Genomic DNA, 21600 nt, shown 5'->3' on the forward strand with positions numbered 1-21600 from the left:
CAAACAAAATAATGATGATCCAACTCGCAACAGCAATCTCAGGCTGCACAATTTCATCGCCAAACCTCACCTCATGGCGGCAGTGCTAATTGAATGGCCGAGTCGAGGTCCATCCATGCCAAGACGTGCGACGAGACGATTCCATTGGATCTATGGTAGCCTTATCGATAAAGCTGCAGCCCAAGAGGTCCGCTGGGGTTAGAAATGCAGTGAAATATGAACCCCCACGTTGGAGGTTGCGTCTTGCCGGAAATTATACCTGCACCGGCCCCCGGTGCAGATAAGTCACGTGCCCACAACACCGGCCCCGGTGCAAATAAGATCTATTATATAAGCTCACAGCCCCAATTGCGCTGAAGAAGGCAACCGGCTTATAGAGGCAGCTTACAGCGCCCTCGTACGGTGGTTAAGTAGCTGTGGCTAAGTGTGGCTAAGTGGCCGATTTTAAGTTAGCCTCTGATTGGCTCTGCGCTGCTAGCTTACATAACAGATCTTATTTGCACCGGCCCCGGTGCAGGTATGACTCCCCGCGTCTTGCATCTCAGCAGGTAAGCGCCGGTAGCTCGGTGCCTCCACCAGCTCTGTGGGAAGCAGTCGGTTGTGAGGGGTTAATATTGCAGTAAAAAACCTAATACCCGCCCGCAAGCCGGTGCGACATGCGCGTGGACTGAAGGGCACCCGAAGGAGCAGGACTGGCTCATCCATTTAAGATGGACACGACCCTGATTTTTTTGCGTCTGTCCCGTCCAGGCAGCGTCGACCACCCCTAGAATTCGGCTGGCAGCAGATCAGGGCACTTATTATTATCGAGTACCTGTTGGCTCATGTGGGTCTAGCGACCCAGGCGAGCCAACCTAGCAAGCTAGGTTGGCCACAAAATTGTGAGATAGCCATAAAATTATGAGATACTATGGGGCCCTGTTTTCCCCTTGAAATACCTCCTTTTTCAGTCTTTTAGTTTTAGAAGCCGTCTAGAGTAATTTATGAAGGTATAAAAGAGCAAGTTAAAGCTATTAGCGATGCCTAATATGATAATATTAATAATATTGATTATAGCTATAATAAAAGCCGCCGCCTAAGCCTCTAAGGCTATTGCCTTCCTAGATGATTCTTTATATAAATTTAGCTATAAGAGTATCTTTTTAGCCCTTTAGGCTAGCTTCTTATATGGCCCTTGCTTATGTAATAATGCTCGTAATTCTTTATATCCCTAATATATAGTATTAAGGCTATATTAGGCATGGCATAGAGGGAAATTTAGGTAGTAAAGATAATAGCCGCAGCGGCGAGGGTATAACTAGCGGTGATAAGGGCATTTATAGTTAAGGTTTAAATAAAGGGAGTTCCTTATTATTTTTTTTTTTTTTTTTTTCTTCTTAGGAGGAGCTAATTTAAGCTAGAAAGTAATGCTATTATTACTTCTTATAAGAGCAGTCTAGTCTATCACGCTAAGGGGTTTTAAGGTAAAATTAGCATTATAAATAGCTTTATAGACTTTTTGCAGAAGTTAGGTATTTATTATAAAAGGGTTAGGCTTTTAGGTAAATATCTAATATATAGTTAAGTATTATATCTCTATAGAATAATACTTAATATCTTTCCTTATATGCTCTAATTACTAAGACTATAATGCTTTTTTTTTATGCTATTAATAGTAATTTCTTTCTTTTACTGCTATTAATCCTTAATTTTTTTTATTTCCTAGATAATAAGGCTATAAGTGGTCTAAATTTATGCTTTCTCTTTTTTTATTAGGCTTTAGTAATAACCTCCTCTTATTAGTCTTAAATCTCTTATAAACTAATATTATAATTAGAATCTCTTATTAGCTTTACTTTTTTCCTTCTTTTCTTAGTATTATATCTCTTTTTAATTTAAGCCTAGTAATTATTAATATAAGTAATAACTATAGATTTAAGAACTATAGCCTCTATAATAATATTATATATCTAATAAAGTCTAGTATATATAGGGGAGCTAAAGGTATTACTATATCAGTCTAAGAGTTATTTAATGGTATTTATAGCGGCCTAGAAGTAGGATTCCTAAGGAAGGAGGGAGGTAAAGGCTAGGTTAATAGCTTACTTTACTTAAAGTTACTTCTTAGCTAGGTATATTATTATTAGCTTAGGATTTAATAAATAGATACTTAATTTCTTAAAGCCTAAGATAATATTATATATTATAAATTCTTTCTTAAAGACTTTTTACTTTAGCTTAATAACTTTATTAATATAAAAAAAAAAGGTATAACTTACCTAAAAGCCGCAGATAAAATTAGCCCTAGAGAAAGAGATATTTCTCTTTTAAAGTTACCTGCCGAGAAGCTTTTAATAGGCGTTTTTTAGTGGCTAAAAGACTTTAATATCTATTAGCTATAGTATATACATAGAGTAAGGAGGTAAAAGAGCTATAATAATATAGAACTTTATATAATACTCTTTAATAGCAAAGACTTTATATCTTATAAAGCTATTAAAGATAATAAGTCTCTAAATAGTTATATTAATAGCCTAAGAAATAAGAGGAATATTATATTAAATATACTTTTATATAGGATCTCTAAGGAACTTATTATACCTAAATTACTCCTTAAATATTTATCCTATATATTATACCTTAGTAGACTTAGCCTAGGAATACTAATTAAAGTATATTATTTACTTAAGAGTAATCTTATTATTAAAGAAGGCCATATTAGACTAGGCGAAGTAGATATTAGGATTAATATTTATATATGCCTAATCTAGTATAGGCTATATCTTAAAGATAAGCTATAGTAGTATTATATTACTTATTGCGCTACTTATACTAATAAGGGTATAGGTCTCCCGGTTAAAAAGGGAGAGAACTTATTTCTTTATTTTTTGCCTTATTTATATAATAAGGACCTTAATGCTTTCCTTAAGGACCTTAATCTTAATACCGGCCTAGTTAATATTTTAGTACTTAAAGGTATTAATATTATAACTTTAGATAGTCTTAGTAAGGTTCTTAAATTATTATTTAAGGTTATTAAGACCGCTAGCTTCTTAGGACTTATGAGATTATTTTATAGCTTTAAGGAATATCTACTTAAGCTTAGGATAATTATTATAAAAGTAAGTATATTATATCTTATTAATAGGATTAGCATTAGGGTTCTTATGCTAATAAAGGGTTATAGCGGTATTTTTTATCTTAGGCTTAGAGGCAAGGAACTTAGACCTCTTTATTTAGATAATAAAGGCTATAATAGCTTTATCTTTTTTATCTGTGAGGACCTATGGTCTACTGATTTACTGGGGCGTAAATCTGGTCTTTATCCTCGTTATGATCCTCTAAATAGAGGCAATAGAGGACCCGGGGTGGCGTGAGTAGGCGATATAAAGTAAGAGAGGTTAAGTTATGCTAGAGGAAGAGGTTTAGTGGAGGCCCTGGGCGTGCCAGGTATGTAATGCTATGACTTCCCGGGCAGCCCTGAGATTTACTTTACTTGGCATAATGAAGATAGATAAAAGAGGGGTAATTTCTATTGGTTTATGTCGTGAAATATGGCTAAAATAGGTGGTGATTGTATGAAAATGAGGATATTATTAAGTGAGGGGCTATCTTATAATTTTGTGGCTGTCTTATAATTTTGTGGCTAACCTAGCTTGCTAGGTTGGCTCGCCTGGGTCGCTAGACCCACATGAGCCAATGGGTATAGGATTGCTGATCCGAGCATATAACAGCCGCTACCACACGCCCGTAAAAAATGCCACCATTTACGACACGTTGACGGCAACCTTCGGCATCCGTTCCTGGACCTAGCGCTTAAGCTTACCCCAGCTCCAAGAAACTGCTGACCGGCCCGTCTGCCGAAGGTCCGGGGCGGAGGACGGGGTAATCTGCCGGTGGGATCCACCCGGGCGGAGAGCTTGCGCGTAGGCTTACCGTGATTGAAGCACGCCGAAAACTCACGTCATTTCTCGGCGATATGAGAGATTTGGAGTCGGATGTGCCGATAGGGATGTTTCCTGAGACTGTTAGCGGTTCATTGCTCATATCCAGGTAGATCGATGAGAATTGCTGATCAAAGAGCCAAGACTCGTTCCTGGGACTCTCCTTCGTGTGAGGTCATGTGACCGGCCTTGGTCGTAAAACTCCGTGATTGTCCGTGGCTGCTCGCTTATCATCTCCGATTAACGACATCACGTCTACTACGTATCGATGCCTATAGGTCAGACTGCCTGCTCAAACATAATCAAATAGCACGATTGAATGGCTTTTTCTTGGGATTCATGCCATTCTTGTATGAAAACGCATCACCTATGGTATCTACACTCTCACCACAAATGCATGGCTTGCCTCTGGGGCATGTGGACCCCGGGACTGCATCCGCCATCTCCTCGATGCCGGGCATGCACCCGAGATCTTCTCCACACCCCGAGAATGCACCGAGTTGACCGATGTATACTTGGAGCTGCTATATTAGACGGGTAGCCCTGTCTACTTGACATTTGATATAGTCAATCTAACCATGATCCATCAGACTTACAACAGGAGTAAGACACCTCCCATCACACCAAGTTCACTACTAACTTCCCAGTGTCTGCAAACCTCGTCCCCCTCACCATCGTCAAGGGCGCTGGCCACGAGTTCATCCCCCTTCCCCAGGGTGAGAACGCCACCACTGCCGACTTTCACTCGATCCGAACCAAGACGACCGATTCTCCCACCCACCTGACCTCGGGCTTCTACAAGATTGTCGCTGGCAAGGCACGACCTGCTCACTATACCTTTGAGGAGACCAAGTACATCCTCAGCGGTCAGATTGACATTCTGGTGTGTCAGAGCTACAGAAGTCGTTCTTGACACTCATACTAACCACGTCAAAGGACGAGGCCACCGGCATCACCCACCACCTTGTCCCTGGTGACTTTGCCTTCTTCCACGTCGGCTCCAAGGTCCAGGTATGTGTCCATACGCATGACATTCCTCCATGGGCACATAACTAACATTACCCGCCTAGTTCTCCACCAAGTCCCAGGGCCTCGCCTTCTACGCCGTGACTCGACCCGTCCGAACTCCCCACCCCAACCTCCAGGGCCGTGAGGAGAGCACCAAGTCCCGCCTGTAAAACAACAAAAGCGTGTCCATCTTCAATAACAATGAGTAAATAGTAATGACCAACGGTGGATGCAATCCACATTATGCCAAGTGACTAGGTCACGGCAAACAAGATCAACTTGACTCGTCCAATTCATTGTTTCTGCTTGTGCTTGACGCCAATGACATTCCTATTTTTCTCATTCCTGTTTTCTTTAAAAGAATTCGATAACTCGTATTTGACGGCAAGGTTCTGCTACACAACATTCGAATGCTTCATCTCCAAGTTCATTGGGCCCTGACTTAAAGTAATAGAGTGTGCGGCTGACTCGCTAGTCTTAGGACTCCACTGACAGACTCTCGACAGCTTCACTTCGCCCGACTTGACCCGTTCACTTTCCCCCAGGACTGCAACACTCGGCCATGCAGCTCGGCGGGTGCAAGTCCCATCTCTTGACGGCCCTGCCTCATTCTCGCATTGTACACTGTATCCTCCTTGGGGCGATAGCCCAACGACTGTTCAATCCTTCTGTCGATCAGCCTCAAGGTGAAGGCTAGAAATCCAATGGGCACATTGGCTGTGGCAATAGTGAACCTGACAGGTGACAGGAGCAGCGTCATGAAAGTATTTCTCCAGGGATTGATCTCTTTGATTGGCACCAGAAGCAGCAATGAGAGCATCTCGGGATAAGAGTAGGCCCAGAGGTTGCTGTCAAACTGTTGACGATGAATACCGCCGAGTTTGAATGTGAGATATTCCGCAAGGTTATAAACTCCGTAAGAGGCTTGGTGTAGAAAACCGATAGGTGCTGGATACTGATTAGCAGAGTCATTCACCATGGATTTGGATTGCTCACCTTCAACAACATGAACCACCCGCTTCAGCAGTTCCACGGCTCCTTGGGTAGTTCCCAGGCCTCGGAATGCCTTGAAGAGGGATAAAACTCGGCCTCCAAGCAGGGCGACTCCGCTGAAAATTCCCGAGATGGGATCTCCGGGGGCTTTAAGATCCGGCAATTCGACATGTCGTATCAAGCTCAGGTCTATCTGCTGGATCAGGCCATCGGTAACAAGAATGCTCACAGCCATCGCCGACAGTTTAGAGCCTGACGGCTTGTGTTTCCACACAGCTACGCGGTCAGGCAGTAGATCGCAATGTCCGTCTGCGTACGCCTTCTGAAAAGTGTTCAGAGCAGATCTCGCAAAACTGAACTGACCCGGCTCTTCTTTAGAAATATTTTCTGCCATCGACTTGATATTCTGACCAATCTCGGGCGACAATGCCTCTTGGACTCTTGTGGCGACCAGATCAGAGGTGATGCCTTGAAGAGGAATCGGCTGTGGACTACACCCGGCTTGGAACACACGGTGAGACCAAAAGGGCTGATCTCCAGCAATAGGAATCATGATGATGGGCTTTCCAAGCTTGAGCGCCAGTGAAAAGGTTCCGGCTCCCATGTGAATGACGACGGCCGCCACTCTAGGGAAGAGCCAATAGTGTGGTATCTCGTCAACGATGAAGATGTCATCTCTCTGAAATAAGCTAGAGTCTATGCCACACCATCCCTTTGCAAAGATGATACGACGACCAGATTTGGCGATGCCGCCAAAGACAGCTTGAAGGACTTGTTCCGTGTTTGGAAATGACATGCTCCCAAACCCGACATAGATCGGCTCATCTCCGCTCTCAAGCCATTTGGTCAACTCAGCGGGCGGAGTGTACGGTTCTGGGTCCGAAAAAACAAAGCCAGCGGTGTCAATCTCATCACCCCAGTCGGCAGGGCTTGGGAGAAGATGGGGAGACCAAAGGTTGGTGCAAGGCAATCGAAAGCGAAAGAATTGGCTGGCCCACCATAAGGGAGAGAATGCTTCAAGGCCCATGGTATCAACACGAAGTCGGTTGAAACCAGAATTCAGCATGAGAAGAAAACTGTATGCAAATAGTCAGCGGGGAATGCAATTTAGGTTACTTCAGTTTCTTACGCCAAGTCCTTCAACGACCACGAGAGCACATTCCTGACAACCGAATCGCTTGTGGCAGAGCTCTCCGCTTGTGAATGTGGCAGGTACTTTGAGTATATCCGAGGATTGTTCGCCTGAAGATGAAGAGGAATGCCCATTCTGGCGGCAGCAGAGCTGTGGACAAAGGTCGTCATAGTCGCAATGATGGCATCCGCAACGAACGGCTCTGGTGACGGTTCCTCAGGCATGCCAGCAGGATCATCGATACAAGCCCCCCCCCAAAATCGTTGACCCATCTCAAAGAACTCATCCTGAATCTGGGGCAAAAGCTTGCGCATTCCTGCTGCGCCAAGGCTTCTCCGGAATATCATCTCCCTCGGGTCGGCTCGTCCCAGAGAGTAGAACTCGATGCCGGCGGCCTGGACGAGAGGTCGATGACGTTCATGAGTGACGTATCTTACGCGATGGCCGTGATGAAACTGCAGGACTTTGGCGATTTCTAGAGTTGGTTCGAGGTCGCCGCGGCTGCCAAAGCCCATGATGACGATGTTGAGTTTGGGCATGTTGGCCAGGGCATCCCCACCTGAGGGCTCGAGGGCTGGACTCTCCATCGTTGGCCAGTGCGTCTTGGCTCTGAGTAGATCCTTGAAGGCGATAAATGGCCACACTGAATCGAAGCCCTTTATCAAACGATAACAATTCAAACTCGGGGCCCGCGGACGAAGTTGAGTCGAAACATGTCTGGGGTCGTTGATGTTCCCGTCAGCACTAGCTCGATTGGGAAGATTCCGCGGACGACGTGTTGCAGTCGCTAACAGGATCGAGGAGACGAGCCACTCAGAAGCCAAGGATTGTATAATAGGAATCCAGAAGAATGGATCGCTTCATTGTTAAAACATGGGTCTTTGGAAATTCAGTCGTATATCGCTTGAATAGGCAAGTTTAGCACGGCTTTTTGAACAACCTACAGATTTTGCTTGAAAAAAACGCAGCGGAGGGATATTTCTAGACAAACGACGACGCGCAGGAAGGACATCATTTGATGATAATCTATCCTGTTCTACTCTCGTATTCAAGCGTTAAAGCCCCCAAGATCAGGCAATAGTGATATCGCCCTTCATGGAATTCGCAAACAACTGACCCATGACATCCACCTGTGGTCCCTGAACGTCAAAACATGCAAGCCTCTCATGTTTCTCAGGCTCTGTTTCGGGCTCTGTCAACACAAAGTATGGAGACCAATGAATGAGAACTGAAAATTGCCCAAACTCCTCCTTAATCTCATCCGGCGGCGAGGGAGCAGAAGATGTGTTTTCTACATCGTCCTTGGCTTTCCGTTCAATCCGCCGTGGTGGACTATCATGGCTCCCTTGACAGGCATAAGGTGGTATATTATCAAGTTGGCTGTATGTAGGAAAGATAGCAATATAAGGCTAATAGTTAGCAGAATCTCATCTTAAACTCTCGCCAAGAATGGAGTCTGCTTGCACATAAAGTCAAACTCACCGCTGTCTTCCGTCTCCTCGGTCCCATACAACCCATCCAGCGACTTCCTAAACTCAAACCCCGGTTTATGGTCGTACACGAACCAATGTCCCTGCCTTGCCTCGCACTCGATTCCCCGAGACTCAAGAAACCCCATGAATCGGCCAGAGGGAAAGCGGTCTGTCGGGTTCCCCAGCGCGTCCTGCCCGATAACCATTCCGTACAGGTATACTTGCTTCACCTTTGCCAGTGCTCTATCAGAGGTAAAGAGCCGCTTTACCATCTTGATTAGTGACCTGTGTCTTCTTCCATCATCATCCTCCTCTATAACTTCAACCTCGCCTAATTCATCCATGACCATGCCCTCCGAGTCACAAGATGGTCGCTGCTCCAAAACCAGCACTTCGAGGGTATTGCTACAAGCCAGAAGAATCTCTCGCCAATTTGACAGGCATCTTGCTTGGGCACTGATCGACCAAGCCACCTCATAAGAATCATAGCTTCCTTTGCATGGCTGGCACAGATGTAGATGCTTCAGCCTTGGCAGAGTCAACTCTGACGGGAACTCGAGGCCGCGAGAGCTTGGGAGAAATTTGACTAGAGGTCTTGGGATGGTGGAATTTGTAAAAAAGTCGTTGTCGTCAATCTCGTAGGCTTCGCGCTCATCTCCACTGCCCTCACCTTCACTTCTATTGCGTGATAGAGGAAAGTTCTCCTCATCTCCGCCAATCATACGGTTTGGACGATCAAGGAGTCCGAGCTCCAGCCACTCGAGAGTGTTGCCCGACTTGAGAAGCCACGCTACAACGGTGCGAGGGATGTAGCCGAACAGTTTGGCTACTTGGAGCTGCAGAGGCTGAGCCGTGATTTCGGGGGTAGCTTGCTCGTATTTTGATTTCGAGACGATGTCTCCGTGAAGTTCGAGTTTTTCCAGGTTGGTAAAGAACGGCAGTAGCTGCCAGAACTGGATGATACCACCTTCGGGAGCGTCAGCCTCAACGGTGTGAGGTTGCCAGTCTGGTTTGATAACAGCGCAGAGACTCTTCACACGACTGGCAAGCCGGCGCAACTGTTCCGGGTCATCTCTGTGTAGCCGCTGCAGCAACGTGAAGAAGGCTTCTGCCCTATGGCTGGCCCTCAGAAAAGCAGTCCAACTCATCGTCTTATAACTCCACCGCAAGAAGGATACAGGTCTGATTGGAGGAGCCGAGTTTGGTTCGACGGGGGGTGCATGGTAGCCGGGCTTGTGGAGTTCAATACTCCTCCAGAGAAGAGGCTCGACATGCTGGCTGAGATACTGGCAAGTATAGGATAGTTGTGCAAGCTGAGGAGGCTGTAGGTAGGATGTGATGTTGCTTAGAATCTCCCGGGGAAGATACAAGAGCGTGGAGTGTATATGCATTGTTTGATCAAAGCGCCCCGTCTTACAGGATCCTTTGAGATTAGAAACTGAGATCTTGGCCTGCTCGCCGTCTCTTTATAGACATCGTGACCCACAGTCGTCTGATGGAGGTTGTTGGTTGTACGCTCAAAGGACAAGCCTTGTATGGCCTCGCTACTGCGCCAAGCAGGCAAAAGGGGGGCAGAAGCTTAAAGAAAAAGAGCGGTCACGGTTCTTTATTCGTGCGTTTTTTCTCTCTCTCTTTTTTTTTTTTTTTTTTTTTTAGGTGGCTCATTCACATGCTCTGCGTGCACTTCTATTACAGCTCGGAACCTGCCTGGCCTTGCCACAACCTCTCAGATCTCTTTCACAGCTTCACGTTTTCAATATGAAAAATGTTAGCATAACTTCAGACGTAAAACTACAACTAAACCCTGAAACATTAATAACTTTGTATGCTGGGAGAACTGATGTCTGGGTGGGCTGGTTGCCAGTCAACCAGGCAGCTTGGCGTCACTTGTCGCTGCTTCGCTCACACTACATAAAAACGGAAGAGAGCCCAGTTGGTTCAAATAATCCACTATATAACGTCTAACCCCCCACAACCGACCACCCCCCATAACCGACCACCTGTTTCTATAATAACACCAAGGTCATATAATCGCGATAATTAATTAATAACTAATAACGGGAAGCTATATTAATCTAATTTTTTAACTAATAAAGGTTTAGATAGAATATATACTCTAGATTAGCTTATTTTATCTTAGAAACCCTCATAGCGGTCCTATATAGCTATATAATCTTAAGTATCGCCTTATAAGCTTTCTTAATCGCAAGAACTTTTATAAACTTAGTATTACTATTAAAGATAACTTTTTTCCTCTTCCTTAGTCTTAATTCTTTATTCTAATACTTTAATATTAATATTTCCTTTACTTATATCTCTAATATAATGCTATTATCCTTATAATAATACCTTATTTTCCTTATAAGTAGCGATATAACTAGAGGGATCTCATAGGTTAAAGAGATTATATTAAGTACTTATTTTACCTATACTATTAAGTAAAGAGTCCTTAGAGGATATTTAAAAAGACTTTTTATAGATATAAGCAGTATTTTAGGCCTCTTAGGTATCTCTATAACTATTAAGTTTATTAAGACCTAGGCTATATTAACTAGCTATAATCTTAAAGCCTTTTAGCCTACTATAATATTATCTTTAATAATTACTTTAATCTAGGTGTAACGGTCGTGTATATTCCTAAGGGATAAACCGGTCGTGCTGGGTTTATATTAGCAGGGGATTAGGCGCGTTGTCTTAGACGGGGTATAAGTCACGTCTGGTAATATGCTTAAAGGTATTAAGTATAACTAAGTTATATTAATAGCTAAGGTAGCTACTATATAAGAGAGTATAATAAGCATATCTTATATACTTTCTGTGATATAATGGCTTATAATAGATTATATCCTATAGGGCCTGAGCCGTTATGATCTATCTAGCTAGATTAGAGAGGATTATGGCCTACGAGGCGTAATCCGTTTTGATCTATACGTGATTAGTTAGCTAATATAGGTCCTTCTTATTACATAGCCTAATATCATTTTAGGCCGTGATATAATATCTCCCCTCTGTTAGTCTTATCCTTAAGGCTATATTTATGACCCTAATTATTTCGCGTATATATATTAATCCTAAACCTATAAAAATCTTTTACTAATATATCTAGTTATCTTGCCCTTTCTAAGAAGTAATTAGCTACTATTAAACTAGGTGATATTATTAATTATTTTAGATTTAAAATTATGCCTTATTTATCTTATTATTCCTATAGTCTGCGCTATATAGCCTTACCTAAAAAATCCTTACCTAAAAAATCAGATCGCTATAGGGAGTGCGCTTATTATAGCTTTTCTTATGATATATTAGCGAATATTTTTAGTGCTTATTTATATATTCTTGCCTATGGGGTTTTTTATTTTACTAATAATTTTCCTAGTAAATTATATTTACTAAGAGTCTAATTATCTAGATTCTAAAGAAGAGCGTGCTAAAGAGGATTTCTTATATTTATAGCGGGAGGCCTAAGAGGCTTAAGCGAAGGTAAATAAGGTTTTAGCTTATTTGACTTGGCTCTATCGCTAGAAGCGTTAGTTATGTACTAAAGGTATTGAGATAGCTATTTATAGCCTTCGTTCCTTAGACGAATTAGAGGAGATAGAGAAGGCGGAGTTAGAGGCTATAATTGCTGCGTAGACTATAGGTGCTATGGATACTATTAACTAGAGTGCTATTAGCCTTAAATTCGTGCCTTTTTCTAATATCGCTAGTAGAAGTCCTTTAAAAGGCGTTATATACTAATAAGGTATTTTAAGGGTTCTTATATATTTTCTAAGTCTAGGTAGTCTTTCTATTTAATAAAGTATATTATTTTATTATTAATTTTATTTATATTAAGGATAGCTTTTATAATATATTCTTCTAGTCTATTAACTTCTATATTAGGCTTATTGCCTATCTTAACTTAAATAGTATTTTATGCTAATTTAAGTAATAAAATATAAAAGATTAAATAGAGCTTAACCTTAGGGGGTAAGTCTAGTTTATAGTTATATTTTAAGATTTTCTACTTAATTTTATAGGGTCTAATATATTTATAGTTAAGTTTTTTATTTTAGCGTTTTATTTTAATATTTTTTATCGCGAGATAGACTATATCTCCCTCCGAGAAGATTAGTCCCTTGATTCTTTTCTTATTAGCATAGCTTATTATTTTATTTCTAATAAATTTAAGTTTTATTCTTATTTCTTTATATAGGTTTTTTAGTTAATTACTAGTGAGAATTACTTTGGGGTTAATAATAGTATCTTGTATTCGCTAGTATGTATCTAATATAAATCTAAAATTAGTATAAGCTAGTATAATCTTTATGCTTTTATTTATAGCTATATTATAGGCTAGCTATGCGGCTAGTAGCTTTTTAACCTAGTTAGTTTATTTATAGTTAATATAGCATTAAAGGTATTATTTTAGTATTTAATTTATGCGTTCTATTTATTTATTTATCTCTTTATGGTATATAGTAGAGAGTTTATGATTAATTCCTAAGTATCCTATTAGGCTCTGCTAGAATTTTAAGGCGAATAGTAGTCCTTAATCTATGATAATCTCTAGTAATAAGCTATATATCTTAGCGATATAGAAATAAAAAAGGTAAGTAAATTCTTTTGCTATTATTAATTCTCTATAAGGTATAAAATAAGAAAATTTTATAAGTTTATCTATAATAATAAGAATACTATTATAGAAGTTTCTAGTGGCTAGTTTTTCTAATAGGGGTAATTTAGTAATAAAATCTATAGTAATAGAGTCCTATAGTTATTATATAACTAGGAGTGGTTATAGTTTCTTATAAGGTTTATAGCGTTGTGCCTTAGTTTTCGCGCAGAGGTTATATTAGTTAATAATTATTGCGATAATCTTCTTTATTCTAGGAAAAGTAAATATTATTTTAACTTATTCTAGGGTTTTATTAATTCCCTGGTGTCTATGTAGCTAATAACTATATATCTCGCGTATAAGTCTATGTTATAGTTTATCCGGGACTTATTATTTATTTATTTTTTTAGCGTCTAAAAGTTACTTATTATATTCTAGGATTTATTCTAGGAGTAAATTACCTTATTCTATTATATAGGTGGCTCTATTAGTCTAGTATAGTATTTTAGTGACTCTAGATTATTTATAGAGTCCTAGTTTTTTTTATTATTCCTAAATTTATTAGTTAATTCATTTATAGTATTTCTTATAATAGTATATCTTTCCTTATATTTTATTCTTAAGGTCGTGGTTATTATAGTGCTATTATATGGCTTAGGTTATTTTTTCTAAGTTACTATGCTAGGTAACTTAGTAATAGTAGTAGTTAAAGATAATTTAGAGTGCTCCATTGGGGATAAAGATCTTTCCTTTATAGGTCTAAACTCTATCGCTCCGTCGTTAGTATCTTTATGCATAATTAATAAAGTCTATAACTAGTCTTTTATATTTCCTAATAAGTGCAAGGTACTCTAATAAGGGTATTAGTTTTTATATTTACCTAATAAACTTCTATCCTAGGTATCTTTCTAAGGTAAAGTATAGTAATTATTTTTTAGCTTTAATCCTTCTAGTATCTAGGTTAGGTCATTAGCTAATAGTATTAGCTTAGCTATTCTTTATTCCTTTGACGTGGATAATAATATAGTTAAATTCTAAGAGGTATTTAGCGTATTATAGTTATTGCCTACTAAGTTCTTATGTTTTTGCGAAGTAGGTGATATTCTTATGATCTATATATACCTTAATCTAGTATTTATTTCTAAGAAAATAATATTAGAATTTCTTAAAGGCATTAATAATTGCGAGGAATTCTTTATTATAGATAGGGTAATTAAGTTTTACTCTATATAGTTTATAGGAGTAGAATATAATTAAGTGTAAGAGTCCTTTATTATCTTATTAGCTAATCTAAGCTCTTAGCGTAAAGTCTAAGGCATCTATCTTAAGTTTTATTAGTTAGGATAGATTAAATATCTTAAGTATTAGTTCGCTTAGGATAAGCTCTTTAATTATATAGAAGGCTTTTTATGCCTTATTCTTAAATATAAATATCTTATCTTTCTTCGTGAGTTTAATTAGTGGTATTGCGACTTTCCTAAATCATTTTAGGAATCTATGGTAGTAATTAGTAAAACTAAGGAAGGCTTATATTTCCTTGATGTTAGTTAGTTCCTTTTAGTCCTTAACTACTAAGACCTTCTTAGGGTCTATATATATCTCGTCATAAGAGATAATATATCTAAGAAATTCTACCTCCGCGGCGTAGAACTTACTCTTCTTAGGTTTTACTAATAAGTTAGCGTCTTATAGTATTTATAATACCTTATAGATATATTCTATATATTTTTCTTTTATTTTAGAGAAGATAAGGATATTATCTAGGTAATATATAATAAATATATCTAGATATTCTCGTAGTATATTATTAATTATTTATTAAAATATAATAAGTGCATTTATAAGTTTAAAAGGCATAATAAGGTACTTAAATAGTCTATACTTAGTATAAAAAGCGGTTTTTTATTTATATCTTTCTTTAATCTAAATAAGGTTATAGGCTCCTTTGAGGTTAAGTATAATAAAATATTTTATTTTAAAAAGTTAATCCTTTAGCTCGCTAATAAGAGGTAGCGGTATATAATCTTTAACTATAATAGCATTAAGCATTCTAAAATTAATATAGAGGCAGAGTTTTTTATTTTTCTTCGGGATAAATATAACGGGGTATTTAATAAATAACTTATTTTCCCTAATATATCCTTTCTATAATATTTCTTTAATATATTTCTTTAATACTAGTAGTTATACCGCGTTAAGTAAGTAGAGTTTACTAAAGCTAGGTTATTTCTTATTAATAAATTTAATTTCTAAATTATAGTATATATATAGTAGTAGACCTATTTTAAGTTCCTCCGCGAAGAGTTTCTTATAGATATAGTACTTTAATAGTATATTCTTAAGTCATTCTTCCTCTAGTGTTTTCTTAATTTGCTTAAGGTCTTTTTCTAGTTATTAGAATTATTATATAACGCATGCGATTATTTATTAATTCTATCGTTTCTATTTATTATAGTATTTATATTATATCCCTTTAGGTAGAGAGATATCTTATATTTGCCTCTACCTAACTTCTCTAGCGTCTTTAATAGAAGTTTAAGATCTTATATTATCTTCTAAGTTATTATTTATTATAGAGGGTACCTTATTATTAAAAGAGAGCACTTAGCTAGTCCTCTAGTTAAAATATAGGTTAAATCAGCGTAATTATAGGTACCTAAGTACTAGGTCATAGCCTTCTATAAGTATAATATTAAATAAGATTCCTTAGTTCTTCCCTTTAATAAAAACTTTAAGGTAATTAATCTCGCTATTAATAACTCTATTATTATAGTTAAATTACTTCCCTTTGAGGTTAATCATAGTATAGGGTTCTGCCTTATACCTTTATAATAGCTTAAGCTTATTTGCCGTCCTCGGGTTAAATAGGTTCTACTTAGCTCCGCTATTTATTAAAGCGCGTAGTTATTTTCCCTTGACTTATACCGGTATTTTAAAATATCTTTGCATTAATCCTCCTTTAGTGGTATATAGGGCCTTTCATAGTATTATAGCCTATTCTTCCGCCTATGGCCTTTTTATAGGTAGGTTTCTTAGTTTTTTAATAGTGCGTAGCTAATATAGTTATACTTATATTTACTATTATTACATGCTTTATAGTCATGCGTATTATCCTAGCTGTATAGCTAGTCTTAGTATTATTGTTTTTGTTTTCTTCCTAGGTTTTCTTTATCTTTTAACTAGGCTATTAGTTCTTATTCTTCTAGTGCTTCCTTTTGGCTAACTTGTTTTTATTAGTCTTCTACCTTATAAATAGTTTATTTATGTTTCTAGATCGCTTAGTATAGGTCTTTATGGTATTATATATATGCGACGCTAATAATATTATACTAGTGGAATATCTAATAACCTTCTATTTCGTATTATATATAGGGTTAATTATTTAGTTAAGCCGGTAGGGCAATAAGGAAATAATCTTATTCTTACTTCTCTTTCTTATATTCTTCGCATTAGTGATATTAATAGGATATCTAGGAAATACTAGGGTATTCCTTATATATAAGGTATATCCTTATATTATCTTATGGGTTAAATAGTGCTTCTTAGTATTATAGGTTTTTAGCTAGTTCCTTATGGTAGGCTTAGATATAGATTTCTTATATATCTACTATATCTATATATTCCTATGCGGTTTAGATATATCTTTCTTATAGATTATTCTAGTATTAGTTATTATTCTTATTATATAGTTAGGGGTAGTTTTTCTCCTTCTATAGTTTTTTATTGCTCTTTCTTACTTTTTATTATTAAGTGCGTAACTTATATAGTTCCCTCTATAGTTTTTTTATCCTATGTTTAAACCTAGTTTAATAGATATTTGCGCTATCTGCTTAGGTGAGCTAATCTATCTATCGGGGTTTCCTATTATTATGGGCTTATTCCTATTATTTATAGGTTTTATTATATTTCTATAATGCTTTAATTTAGTATTATAGGCATAGGTTGCGGTTATATTATATAGGGTTATCTTATTAATAATCCCTGCGGTATATAATAAATAGTAGTAAGGAATATTTATTATATCTTATAACTTATTTCTTATAGTTAAAGCCTTCTATAGTAGCTTCCTCGTAGTCTGCTTACTCGGTTGGTATTAGGGGCGTTTATTATCTTTATTCTACTAGTGCCGCTTTTTCCTTTTATTTAAGTTTCTTAGTAACCGCTATAATAACCCTCTTACCACTTATTATATTCGGCATAGGGTTTCCTTATTTTATTAGTTCTAGGAGTAGCCGCTACTATACGTTCTAGGTTTCCTTTAATTACTTTCTAGGGCGTCTTACCTAGCTATAGGCTACTCCTATATCTAGTTCTTATTTATACTTATCTAGGTTTCTCTTAGGCATATTATATCTGCTTCGTGATATTGCGATGAGTTTAGTTAATTAAATCGCGGTCTAGGGTTCCTCGTCTTCCTATTGGGCTTACTAAGCTGCGTTTATGTATTTCTTACCTTCCGGGAGGGTTTAGCGCTAGTTCGGCTAATAGTATCTCTCCTTAATATTATATTATTTTTTATAATATACCTTTTTAATATAGTTTATCTTATTATAGTAATAGCATTTAAGACCATAGTAGTCTCGCTTACTCTTCTATGCGGCTCTAAGTATTATAGGGCTAGCTTTAGTGCTATAAGAGGTATTATTACTCTGTTTCTTACCTTAGTTAATATTAAATTAGGGGTTATTAGCCTTATTATTACTAAACTTAGGGTTTTAAAGTTTCTTTTAAGAGAACTATTAGTTATTAATCTTAATGGCTTAGCTAATATAGTTAACTAGGTTATTAGGTTATTTCTCCTTATAGAGTTTTACTTATATTTCCTTTTTTAATCTATTAAAGAAGAAAGATATTAGGGGCTCTTAATTCTAGTTAAGCTTTAAGGCGAGCTATAGATACTTTATCTTATATTCTAAAGCAGATTAAGTCTATTATAGTGCCTTAATCTCTCTTTCGGCTTATGCCTTCTCGTCGATAGTTCTAAAAGCTTATTAGATCACTGCCTTAAAGGCTTTATAATTTAAGTAAAGGTATTAGGTATATAGTGAGTATTAGTTAGCCAGAACCATAAGGTATTCTCTTATAATGGGTTTAAACTATGCAGCGGCGTAGCCCTTAAGTCTTCCCGCGGCGTACTAGACCTTACTAGCGGCCAAGGTAAACTACGTTAGATAGTATATTATAAACGCCCTTAGTTAAGTAAGGAACGCAGGTAGCTTATAGGCCGTTCTATTAAAAGGTTCTAGGGGGTTTAGCTTTAGGATTTCTCCTATATCTCTTCCGTTTATAGCGGTGGCTACTATATTACTAACGTTCTAGATATTATCTAAGTATTCCGCGTTTTAGGTGCGCTAGGTTTTATTTATTCTTTTAATGAGTTCGCGCATAATATCTATCTCGGCGCTTATAGCAGTAATCTAAGCTTAAAGTTATTTATTTTCCTTATTATCCGAGCTATCTCTATCTTTTATCTCTTCATTAGTTAGAGCAGCTTAAGCGGGTATAGTAAGTAAGTAATTAATAGGTAAGACCTACTAGTAGTTATTTGCGGGAGTTACCTAAGTAGCTATTGCGTTTAATATTATTTAAGGTAATACGAGTAATCTACTAAATAAGAGCTATTAATATATAATGGTTATATATATTCCTAAGGGATAAACTAGTCGTGCTAGGTTTATATTAGCAGGGGATTAGGCGTATTATCTTAGACGGGGTATAAGTTATATCTAGTAATATACTTAAAGGTATTAAGTATAACTAAGTTATATTAATAGCTAAGGTAGCTACTATATAAGAGAGTGCAATAAGCATATCTTATATACTTTCTGTGATATAATAGCTTATAATAGATTATATCCTGCAGGGCCTAAGCCGTCATAATCTATCTAGCTAGATTAGAGAGGATTATGGCCTGCGAGGCGTGATCCGTTCTGATCTATACGTGATTGGTCGGCTAATATGGGTCCTTCTTATTATATGGCCTAATATCATTTTGGGCCGTGACAAGGCCTTATAATAATTAATAAGGAAAATTATATTATTAATTAGTATTAAGTCTATAATAAAGGAGAGGTTAAAAAAAAAGTAATAATATATAGTCTTTAAAAGACTAAAGATAATAATATTAAGGGGCTAAAAGATATAAGAAAAGTAAGAAATAAAAAATAAAAAATAGATATTATTATTATAATACTTAAAAAAGAATTCCTTAATTATATAATTACTATAATTATTAAGAATAAAAAATTATAATTCCTAGGGGTCCTTAAGTACTATCTCTAAGATAAATATATTATATAGCTATTAAAATATAATCTAATTATTTATTTACCTTTTCTTAGAGTATATAAAGTTCTAATCTTTAAGGAAATTAATATTATAAGGGAATTATTATTATTAAACTAATTTACCTTTAAAGATTACTAAGAGCTTTAAGACTCTCCTTATCGCTAAGATATACTTAAGAATTAAAATCTAAGACCTTAAACTAGGCTATTTTAAAAATACTAATTTCTTCTTTACTTAATTAAAAATAAGACTATTAAGTCTAATCCCTTTTATTATACTAACTTTATTTATATTATAATAATACTTTTACTTAATCTTCTTAATAAGCGATATTATTAAAAGCATAAAAAAGGCCTTAATTAATTTAATAAAGCGCTATAATAATAATTAAAGGTAATTTTCTTACCTTTAAGTATCTTTATATTTAAAAAATATATTAAAAAACCCTTAAGCTAATATTTTCTAATACTATCTTTAAAGCTATTATATATAGCTACCTTACTAGCGAAGTCTCTAACTTATAAGTAAGAAATAAGATAGCCTAGGTTATATTAGATAAGAATCTAGTCTTATAGCTTTCTTTCTTACTATAATATAAGCTTTTACTAGGCTTTATTATACTTTTTTCGCGGATTATAGCTATAAATTTATCCCTTAAAGGTAAAACGCAGTATCTTATACGCGTCGGCGGCCTTATTTATTAAAATACTATCTATATATATCTATAACGCATCTTATATATTCTATTTAGTCTATTTAGGCATAGCAAAAACGATATAAAAGTTAGCTTAGCGATAGCTTTAATATTAGTTAAGAAATCGCGGTCTAAAGATATGGCCTAATAGTATTACAAGGTGGAAAATGGGTGGTCAGTTATGGGGGGTAGTCGGTTATGGGGGGTTAGACGTTAACTAGTATGTAATGTCATTTTCATTGTGCCTAAATTGCATCGCTCAGTGTTATGCAGCGTCGATTTGTTTGCGGCTAAGTCTGGTGGATGGCTTTGATTGTGCACATGGACGCACGGCCTTGAACAAAGATATGCAGATCCATTTGCATTCGTCACTGACCGATTGCACAAATCCCCACGTGCAACCTATGCATAGATCTACATAACAATATGACCAGTACCTATTGCATAAATCTCAACCCCAAGCACAGTCCCTACCACTTCGCAGCACAACTCAAACAAGATCGGAGCCCTACGTAGTCCATGCAATCTGCCAAGGGGAGGCGGCATCGCGATCCCACAGCCGCTTCACGCGTCTAGACGCGTCACATCCGAGGGCGGCACAGTAGCTAGGACTTGGGACACTGCCGATGGGAGCGCACTTGAGGGTGGTTAGAGACGCAGGCTCCTGTACGGAGTATGGTCCAATTGTGTTCCGTGATTGAAGAGAGGGGTGCAGAAGTCGAGAGCCTTGTTTGACCCCAGCCCACACTCACTCTGCTTTTGAGGGTATCACTAGCCTTTGAATATCATTTTTGAGTCCTTCTTTTCTAACTCGATTCTTTCTGACCCTTTTCCATCTACCTTCAGTCACTCGCCTGGGTGTTTGCTTTACCCTGGCCACTATCATCTCGAGCCCAACGCCATCGCCAAGACACGGCACACTAGCGTCAGGTTGTGTGACTGCCGTTGCCAGGGCGTGCGTACCTAGGTAGCAGGTACAGGCGGATACACACTCATCTCGACACACCAACGGCTTGTAGGGAGTGGCTAACAAACGCTGCAACGGCTGAGGCGTGGGCTCGTGGCAGTGGACCCTCCCGAGCGGCTGGCCAAGTGCCTCCCAGGCACACTCAAGCTAAGCTCTTGCGTCAAATTAATTACTGCTGGTTCACAACCGAGGAGCCGACGGATAGATGAAGGTTTTGTTTCAGATCGATTCGAGACTCGCAATTCTTTCGGCGGGTTCCCGTGTTGTCTCTATCATCGCTGCCCATCCTTCTTCCACATTCACACTCCATCTCGACGCCACAGTCGACTAATCAACGTATTGTACCCCCCCGTCAACTCTCAAATTCACATTGACCGCTGTTTGAGTAGTCAAATCTGTTTAATGTCATCTGTCACCTCCCCGGGGAGGCATCCGACGTTGCGGGCGACCGTTTGATTGAGCCAATAGATGGCTACCTCCGTCAACGGCCGGCAATGGGACACTGTATTTGGGTAAAAAGATTTCT

General features: G+C 37.8%; 3 protein-coding genes across 3 annotated transcripts; 1 reads left to right on the forward strand and 2 right to left on the reverse strand.

Annotated features, from left to right (window-relative positions):
* Positions 1-4501: 4501 nt before the first annotated feature.
* Positions 4502-5101, forward strand: MRS44_016215 (uncharacterized protein; the record flags this gene model as incomplete). Its single annotated transcript, XM_046267952.2, has 4 exons — positions 4502-4526; positions 4571-4806; positions 4860-4934; positions 4994-5101. 4 exons carry the CDS (start codon positions 4502-4504, stop codon positions 5099-5101), a joined length of 444 nt encoding a protein of 147 aa, XP_046125134.1.
* A 338-nt stretch (positions 5102-5439) lies between these two features.
* On the reverse strand, positions 5440-7643 carry MRS44_016216 (uncharacterized protein; the record flags this gene model as incomplete). Its single annotated transcript, XM_065617942.1, has 3 exons — positions 5440-5879; positions 5928-7000; positions 7054-7643. The coding sequence occupies 3 exons, from the start codon at positions 7641-7643 to the stop codon at positions 5440-5442; spliced, it is 2103 nt and encodes a 700-aa protein (XP_065474014.1).
* A 483-nt stretch (positions 7644-8126) lies between these two features.
* MRS44_016217 (uncharacterized protein) lies at positions 8127-9919 on the reverse strand (the record flags this gene model as incomplete). Its single annotated transcript, XM_065617943.1, has 2 exons — positions 8127-8401; positions 8539-9919. 2 exons carry the CDS (start codon positions 9917-9919, stop codon positions 8127-8129), a joined length of 1656 nt encoding a protein of 551 aa, XP_065474015.1.
* Between the last annotated feature and the right edge of the window lie 11681 nt (positions 9920-21600).

Source organism: Fusarium solani (genome assembly GCF_023522795.1).
Source record: "Fusarium solani strain SB1 chromosome Unknown bctg00000012, whole genome shotgun sequence".
NCBI lineage: Eukaryota > Fungi > Ascomycota > Sordariomycetes > Hypocreales > Nectriaceae > Fusarium > Fusarium solani.